We start from the raw sequence: 8,311 nt of genomic DNA, 5'->3' as shown, positions 1-8,311 counted from the left end.
GACTGGATCAGATCAAAGGTCTGAGTAGCCCCGTATCGTGTCTTCAGCAGAAGCTAAAAGTAGGTGCCTGGAGAGGAATACAAAAACAAGGCAAGAAGTGATTTTTCTCTGGAGTACTTTTTGAGTCTCCAAATATGTGCTACTCAAACTTTTTGAATGGTGATTGTACTTTAAACATAGCAAATGGTAATTATTTGAAGATTTTGGGTAAACAGGATACTTGCTAGAGTAGAATTCCTTTCTCTGCTGACCTAAGTAACATATTCAGTGAATGCCAAAGATGTTTTCTCAGGAGAACAAAATGATTATTTATTTAAAAACAGAAACCAGAGCTGTTAAGCAATTACATTTTGTTTGGTTTGGGATTTTTTTAATTAACAAAAAAACCCAAATGATGCAGGAAGAACTACTTGAGAAGTTTAAACAGAAACACCATTTGGTTGATGACTTTCCCAAAGCCTCAGTGTGAAGAGGAAGCTAGATTAAGACAGACCATGTCTGGGGACAGATGAAATAGGCTGCTTTCTATTTCAGGAAGGTTGGGAAGAAATGTGGGAGCTGTGTGAGACATCCTCTAACTGATGCTTGGATGGAGAAGCAGAGGTTTTATTGTCCACTTCAGTTACGTTCAACTTGTGCCTGTTGGCACAAAGTCTTGACTCTGTTTTAAGTGCTTCTCTGGACATGGGTTCTACTCATACAGTTTTGATCTCCATCTAGAGTTTGACAAACTTAAGGGTAGTCTTCAGAGTCTAATGTGCTACAGGAGGTGTCTGTACTTCTCAGCCTTTCTGGACAGAATGTATTGCACTGGAAGTGTCATGAGCTCCTTTTGAGAGATTCTTTTGGGTAAGGCTTTTGTCTTGCTCTTTCTTGTGAGCTTCAAAAGGTTCTTTGTCAAGAATTGTACTTTCATTTCTTTTGCTCTTGGGGAGTAATGGCAAGAGGAAGCCATTCATCCTCATTCTGGACCTTCTCGATCTGCAAAGAATCATAAACTTGAAAAATCAGTATAGAAGTACTTGGTGTAAAGAAAGCTTATAGTTCATATAATAACAGGAGGAAAGAATTCAATCTAGTTTGAGTACTTGACAAAGTAAATGTCTGGAGAAATGTAACAAACGAGTCACCTACAAATAAGAGATGATGAATTGACTTGATGATCTCTAAAGGTCCCTTCCAACCCCTACCATTCTATGATTCTATGATTCTAATTCATGGCCATAATAACCAAATGATCAGTCTGATATGGTATCTTGCAAGATAGTAGCCAGACACAGATAACCTCTGGAACATGTTGTCCTAATTTGGCAATTTTACCAAAGTCTTCAGATAGTCTAATACATCTTTAAACCATTTACCCATTTCCTTCTTTCTTCTGTCTCTGCTGTAAACCAGCTCCCACCCACTTGATGTTATAGACTAAATGATTCCTATCTATTGTCTCTTGGTTGTGGAAAAATCTGCCTGGAGGTCAGTTGTGGTCCATACCACAAGCTGCCATCCTTTTTTTCCCACTGTGCTTAACTTCATTTAAGGTCTGCACAGAGCCTTATGCAAAGTATAAATGCTTCTGTCTGCTCCTGGCGTGTGGCCGATTGTCTATGAAAGGCAGCTGTCTGCTGCTTGCCATGAGCTAAGGGACCACAGCTGAGAAATGCTGAGGGAGAACATACAATGGGCTGTTGCTGCCACTCTGATGATCACAGAATCACAGAATGGTAGGGATTGGAAGGGACCTTTAGAGATCATCTGGTCCAACTCCCTGCCAGAGCAGGACCACCTAGATCAGGTCTCACAGGAACGTGTCCAGGTGGGTTCTGAGAGCTCCCGAGAAGGAGCCTCCACACCCTCCCTGGGCAGCCTGGGCCAGGGCTCCCTCACTGAAACACTGAAATGGCTTTTCCTTATGTTTCAATGGAACTTTTTGTGTTGCAACTTCTTTCTGTTACCCCTTGTCCTGTCACTGGATACAACAGAAAAAGGTGATGTCCCAACCTCCTCACACCCACCATTTAGACATTTGTTAACTATTAATGAGGCCCACCCTCAGTCTCTTCTCCAGACTAAACAGCCCCAGTTCCTGCAGCCTTTCCTCATATGCAAGATGTTCCAGTGCCCTGATCATCTTGGTGGCCCTGTGCTGGACTCTCTCCAGCACTTCCCTGTCCCCCTTGAGCTGGAGAGCCCAGAACTGGACACAGGACTCCAGATGAAGCCTATAACACCACGTGAACACTTTCCCACCTGCTGGAAGAGCGACAAATTGTTCCAGCCCAGAAACTGCTTTAGTAGTGTCAGAGCAGTTCTGCCATGTCCCCATCAGTCTTTTCTGAAATTGGAAGAGTGATTTTCCCTGCCCTCACTTTCTGTACACAACAATCAGGCTTTAGCAATCATGACTTTCATATCTCTTTTTCTGATTTGTAAAGCCACGTGGGGTCTTTTGGGTTCCTGATGCATCAGCCAAAGCGTATCTGATAATAAGCGATGATCCATCTGGTTTTGAGGTTTTGTTTTTTTCCCTGTGCTAAACTGTTTGAGGTTTTTGGGGGATTTTCTTTCTTTAGGTTTTTAGTAGAAGTGTTTTTTCCTTTACACAACTGTCTGAAGTATATTCCTTTAAGAACCTCCTACATGGTATGTATTTGCAATGTTTAAACACAGTATGTCAAAGAATGATTTGATTCAGTGGTGAGGCAGCCAGCTATTTGCATGTCATGAGGTCTAAGGGAAACAATCTGACTCTCAGCCTTCCTACATCCAGCCAAATTCTGATGGGACCCTCAAATAACTCTGGCAAAGTGTTCTGTTTCTTTTGGATTTGATGAATGCTTGTTTCTGTGAAGAAGTGTCATCATTTCTTCCTTTCTTTTGGTGCACAAGTTACCAAGAGCAGCAGCTTAAATCCAAATGTGAGTACTGAGACTCTTTCCCATTATCCCTTTATCTGATAATGTTGAAGTGTGGTAGCCTGCAAGGAACCTGATTTAACATTTTAGTCGAGTAAGCAGCAACTTGTTTCCTCACATGCAAAACTCCTAATTAAATTAGATGCAGGATTCTACACACATATCAACAATTTTGAGAACCAGAAGGGACACCAACTTTTTGTGGATGCAGTTGTTTTCATTTTATTAACTGGCTCACTTGTTAATTTATGAGAAGATTGTTTGGCATTTCCTTTGCAATGAGATGAGGATTAATTTTGTTTACTCCAAAGAATAAGCCAACAAAAAAAACAACCTTACATGTGTGCTGCTTCCTGTGACATTTGAATTACTATTTTTATCTCTTAGCAAGCTTTTGTAGCATTTTACTACTGCAAGAAAACTTTCTGGTGTCCTTTCTAATAAGGTAAGTCTTGTTTCTAGCTTCACTTAGTTTTGCTTGTTTCTAGCATAACTATTTGTAACACCTAATGGGGATTGTTCTTGTTCTTTCTGAAGTAAAACCAGTTTCCAAGCTGGTGTTTATAGCAATAAACTTGCTATAGAAATCAAGTATTATCTCCACATTCTCCCTCCATAAGACACTTTCTTTTATCTATCAGCTATCAGATTTCTAGGACCATAATTTTGGGTATTTGAAGAGACACAGTAGTATTGAAAGGATCTACCACTGTTTAATGGAATGGTGCTGGAAACGTGTGCCTGTGTCGCAGGGTTTTAAAAGCATGGGAACAGTCCTTAAAGTCTATGTCAGTTAATTCTACTGCTACCTGACTTCATAAGGGCAGTATTTATTATTAAGGAGGTTACAGTTAAACTTGGAGAAGACTTTCAAGTGCAATTTCTACTTGAGTGGTATGTTTGAAGATGTATTTCTTTAGCTGTCCCTGATTTCAAGGGATCTGGGTTTATATCTGGAGCTGGGCACCAAATCTCTTACATTTAGAAACACAGATGCCTGTTTGTTTGAGGTTAATATTTTCACCAATGTTTTTCTTCTGTTTGTGAGCAGAGTGGACGTTTCTAGAGTATTTTAACAGAACAGGCTGTGATGGAGTTAGCGGATGAATGTTACCATAGATTGCTGATGGTCTTCCCACAGAACTTTATTGCCCTGTCACTAAAGTCACTTTGATTCCAAGTTGTGTAATTGGTAGCAAATTAAGGTGACATACTAACCTTCCTGTAGGACTAGAGCAAAATGAACTCAAAAGCTGCTTGAAAGAGATTCTGATGAGTTGTGACCTCAGTACCTCCAGGTTATTTGCAGGCAGTCGTGCTTCATGAAGTGTATCTTTTCGGTTGGTTTGTTAAGACTTACATGCTATGGGCTCTATATCAACCAGCTCAGCTTGCTTCATTTTTTTCCATTGCTGATTCTTGTTTCTAAAAGACAAAATAACTTTAAGTATTGCCTAACTATGGACAGCCAGAAGGAAATATGAAAATCTTAACCAGCATGCTTCCAAAATCAGAGGGTGAAATTCTGACCCTATTGGAATGAGCAGCCCTCCTGTCCACTAAACAAGTTCTAGATGTTGTTCATGCTTTTAAGGTCACTTGGCCATTAAAACTGCCCCGTGTTTTTCTGCATGCTCCCCTGCCAGTTTAGGGTAAGATGATGTCTTATGGACAATTCTGGGATGCTCGAAAAATTAATGATTTCCAATTCAACTGTTCTGCTAAAATCTTTGGAGCCCCAAGTTTGGAAGTTGGCATGGCAAAAGGCTGCTGATGGTCCTCTTGGGCTCCTGCAGTGGAGTTTATTCTTCTAGGACAGGGCATGCAGCTCTAGTTAGAAAGGAGGCTGTAAACCCCTTGTTTCACAGATTTGTATTTTCCTTTAAAATGTGAGAGGGGTGAAACAGGGATAGGTTTGTAGAAATACACAAACATTACTCCAAAGCCACTGAACTGATGGATTAAAAGCAAGCTAATTAAAACCCCATGACATAAAGTTCTATAGCAGAGATACAGGCTGGATAAGGCATTACAAAGGCTAACTAATCTCCCCTGGTTGACTTTTTAATGCTGGCTAAATTATGTGTCTGCTAGAAGTCACCCTGGAGAGGAATTTATCTATATAAAAAGTGTTCTGTTCATTATCCTCAGTAAGCCTGGGATAGCTTTTGTTAATATCCCCATTCTTCTCTGATATTGTACAGTGTATGTCCTTCCTTGGAGGTCTTCAAGACCCACCTGGACACGTTCCTGTGTGACCTGATCTAGGTGACCCTGCTTCTGCAGGGGGGTTGGACTGAATGATCTCTAAAGGTCCCTTCCAACCCCTATCATTCTATGATTCTGTGATTCTATGTCAGCTCTCATCCCTTCTTGTTTCCTTATCTTAGAGTAAGAGTATTCTTTGATTACACTTCCTTCATTCTAGTATGTTACTTTTCTTCTCAGCCATGGTTTGGAGTTTGAATTTGTTCTGGGTCTATACCTAAGGACTAATAAATCCATGCACATCTCAACGTGTTTAGGTGTAAGGGAGCTGAACACGCTGCCCTAGTTGCTTGCTGGCCTCATGCTTAGAGGCTTTATAGCTCAGAAGAATATTCATAGCTCAACACTGACAAGTTTTTCCTTATGTTTCAATAGAACTTCTTGTGTTCCAGCTTCATCCCATCACCCCTTGTCCTGTCACTGGATACAACAGAAAAAGGTGATGTCCCAACCTCCTGACACCCACCATTGAGATATTTGTAGCTATTAATGAGGCCCACTCTCAGTCTCTTCTCCAGACTAAACAGCCCCAGGTCCCGCAGCCTTTCCTCATCAGGAAGATGCTCCAGTCCCCTGATCATCTTGGTGGCCCTGTGCTGGCCTCTCTCCAGCACTTCCCTGTCCCTCTTGAGCTGAGGAGCCCAGAACTGGACACAGGACTCCAGATGAGGCCTCAGCAGGGCAGAGCAGAGGAGGAGCAGAACCTCCCTTGACCTGCTGCCCACACTCTTCTTGATGCTTCTTGATTACTTTGTTTAATCACCTGGCCCAGGATTTTTACTGATAACATTTACCAAATGTAACATGAAGTAGCAAAAAGCACTTGAATTGTATTCATTCCTTAATGCGGCTTCTGCTGCTGCTTATGACTTTCCTCACAGTGACCTCATCCCCCACAGCTGGTCAGAGTTACAGCATCTGAACATCATCCCATATTGAAACTGCTCAGTTCCATCCTGGGTTTGCAAAGACGGTTGCTGTGTGTCAGTCTTCACGTTGTCACTGGAATAGACTTCACCAGTGGACTCATTGTTCCATAATATCCTTGAGTTAAATAGCATGATCTTAAAACCTTCCTAAATGTTAGAAAGGAATTTCTTCATTCTTACCAAATTTCTTCTATAATTCTAAGACTTTATTGATTGTTTTCATTTGTCTGGGTCAAATGTTGCCTGTCTTGGGTGCTCACCAAGACTTTAGTGTTAATTGCCCTTCAATCAGAACAGGGCAATCCTACATTGGAACCAGCTTTTACATAGCATGTATTTATAACCATAGAAAGGAATCCACTCTGAAAGTCATAGTGCCAAAAATTGACCTTTTCACATGCCAGGACATTACAAAAAATCCCAGCAGGGCAGTAACTGAAGGGTCAATAACCTCATATCATAATAAAGAAAGACAGAATACCGTGGTCTGCTCATGGCAGGGTCTAATTTTAAATCGTAGCCACTTTTAGGAAGATCAAGGATGTTAAAATAGAAAGAAATATGTTAATGTCTGGCAGAGAGATTTTACAGCTTAAGGGAAATGTTAGCATAGCACAGGCAAAATAATTGCTCTGTAGACTTCATCTCCTAAGTAGGCAGAACAGGTAGTATGAGACACAAAGATTTCAAGTACATGGCAAGGATCACTGGTAGGGCATGAATAGAAGCCTGGGCTGAGTCTCTGTAAGGACTGGTTGATGTTGTTGCTCAGAGAACACGAGGGCTGAAGTTAAACAGAGTAGATGCCATGATACAGTCTGTCTTGTTTGGGAAGACATTATCTGCTCAGTTCCTCCAGATCCACAAGGTCTTCAATTAACATTGGATGATGTGCAATGCCACATAGGGAAAGGGAAAGGGAAAGGGAAAGGGAAAGGGAAAGGGAAAGGAGAGGAGAAGAGAAGAGAAGAGAAAAGAGAAGAGAAGAGAAGAGAAGAGAAGAGAAGAGAAGAGAAGAGAAGAGAAGAGAAGAGAAGAGAAGAGAAGAGAAGAGAAGAGAAGAGAAGAGAAGAGAAGAGAAGAGAAGAGAAGAGAAGAGAAGAGAAGAGAAGCCCAGAAAAAAAACACCCAACATTTTTTCTTTACTCATCACAGTAACACTTTGTTATTTTCTTCCCTGGCAGAGCATGAACAAGAAGCTAAAGACCTCCATTTCCTTTATCTCATCAGCCCCACTCTGAAGGCAGCTCACTGCCTTCAAAAGCCACATTGTCAGCCCTCTTCTAGAGCTGATTCTTTTACCTTGTGAGTCATGTATCCCTTTGCTCTGCTGAAATGAAATGCACCAGTTTACTACTCACAGGAAATACAGGACATCATAAAAGAAGGTGTATATCTGAATATTTGACTTTTTTTCCCCCAGCCCAAAGACCAACAGCCTGCACTTGATGAACCTGCTTAGTTGAATATGGCTTTCCAGCTTTACAGTGTATTCCAAACAAATACAGTGCAGAGAATAGAAGGAAAAAGTCACCCTGCTGTAATTCCAGCTCTTTGGTGAGGTGCACATGCAGAATTGTACCAGTTTGTTATGGCAACCTTGGTGCAGAGGTTGAGACTTCATAAGTGAATTGTGCCCATTGCTCTCCAATGGATATGAAGACACCAACCCTAACACGCAGAGGTAAAGACTTAATCCAGGACATATTAAATCAATCATCTCATTTGACATTCACAAATTGAGTGAAATTATCCAGCTACATCCACTTACATACATGTGCAGATGTTCCTGGGGTCCTGTTCTAAAAGGAGACAAAGCAGGTGTTCTCAAAGCACTTAGAGGGAAGCAGAAGTTGAATAAATCTGCTTAAGAACACCCACAGTGTACTCTCATGTTGGTTGGTTGGTGTGTGCTCTCCTGGAAAGCTTGCTTGCCCACTGCCTCAGTTATATAACAAGTTGGTTACTGTAAAAGCAGTAGAATACAAATCTTTCAGGTTTTCTTCACCAGGCTGGACCTTTCATGTCCATCCACCTAGCAGATGCAATATATGCATGTGTTTTTTAATAAGGTTGTGTTGTTGGATCCCTGTGTTCCAAAGACAGTGCAATTGCAGAGGACCATTGCTGCAAGGCATCATAGTCATACCTACTGTTAGCTGTCAGCAAAAAGCCACAGTCCAGAGGCAGCCCTTGCTTTGA

The 8,311-nt window shown here is 41.3% G+C and overlaps 1 protein-coding gene across 3 annotated transcripts in view; it reads left to right on the top strand.

Moving 5' to 3' along the window:
• Positions 1-2,712: 2,712 nt before the first annotated feature.
• FHL5 (four and a half LIM domains 5) overlaps positions 2,713-8,311 on the top strand; it is a 33,730-nt gene continuing 28,131 nt past the window's right edge. For 2 of the 3 annotated variants that reach the window (XM_061989763.1, XM_061989765.1), the window contains exon 1: positions 2,713-2,915. Coding sequence is in view for 1 of the 3 variants with exons in the window: in XM_061989765.1 (XP_061845749.1) it covers positions 2,832-2,915 (84 nt within the window). In the remaining 2 variants the exon portion in view is untranslated. Of the gene's footprint in view, positions 2,916-3,271; positions 3,358-8,311 lie in introns of those variants that run through there. The other variant, XM_061989764.1, reaches the window with a different exon arrangement.

The sequence above is a fragment of the Colius striatus genome, chromosome 2 (genome assembly GCF_028858725.1).
Source record: "Colius striatus isolate bColStr4 chromosome 2, bColStr4.1.hap1, whole genome shotgun sequence".
Taxonomy (NCBI): Eukaryota; Metazoa; Chordata; class Aves; order Coliiformes; family Coliidae; genus Colius; species Colius striatus.
Note: the sequence above shows the minus strand (reverse complement) of the source record. Positions and strands in the feature narration are given on the sequence as shown.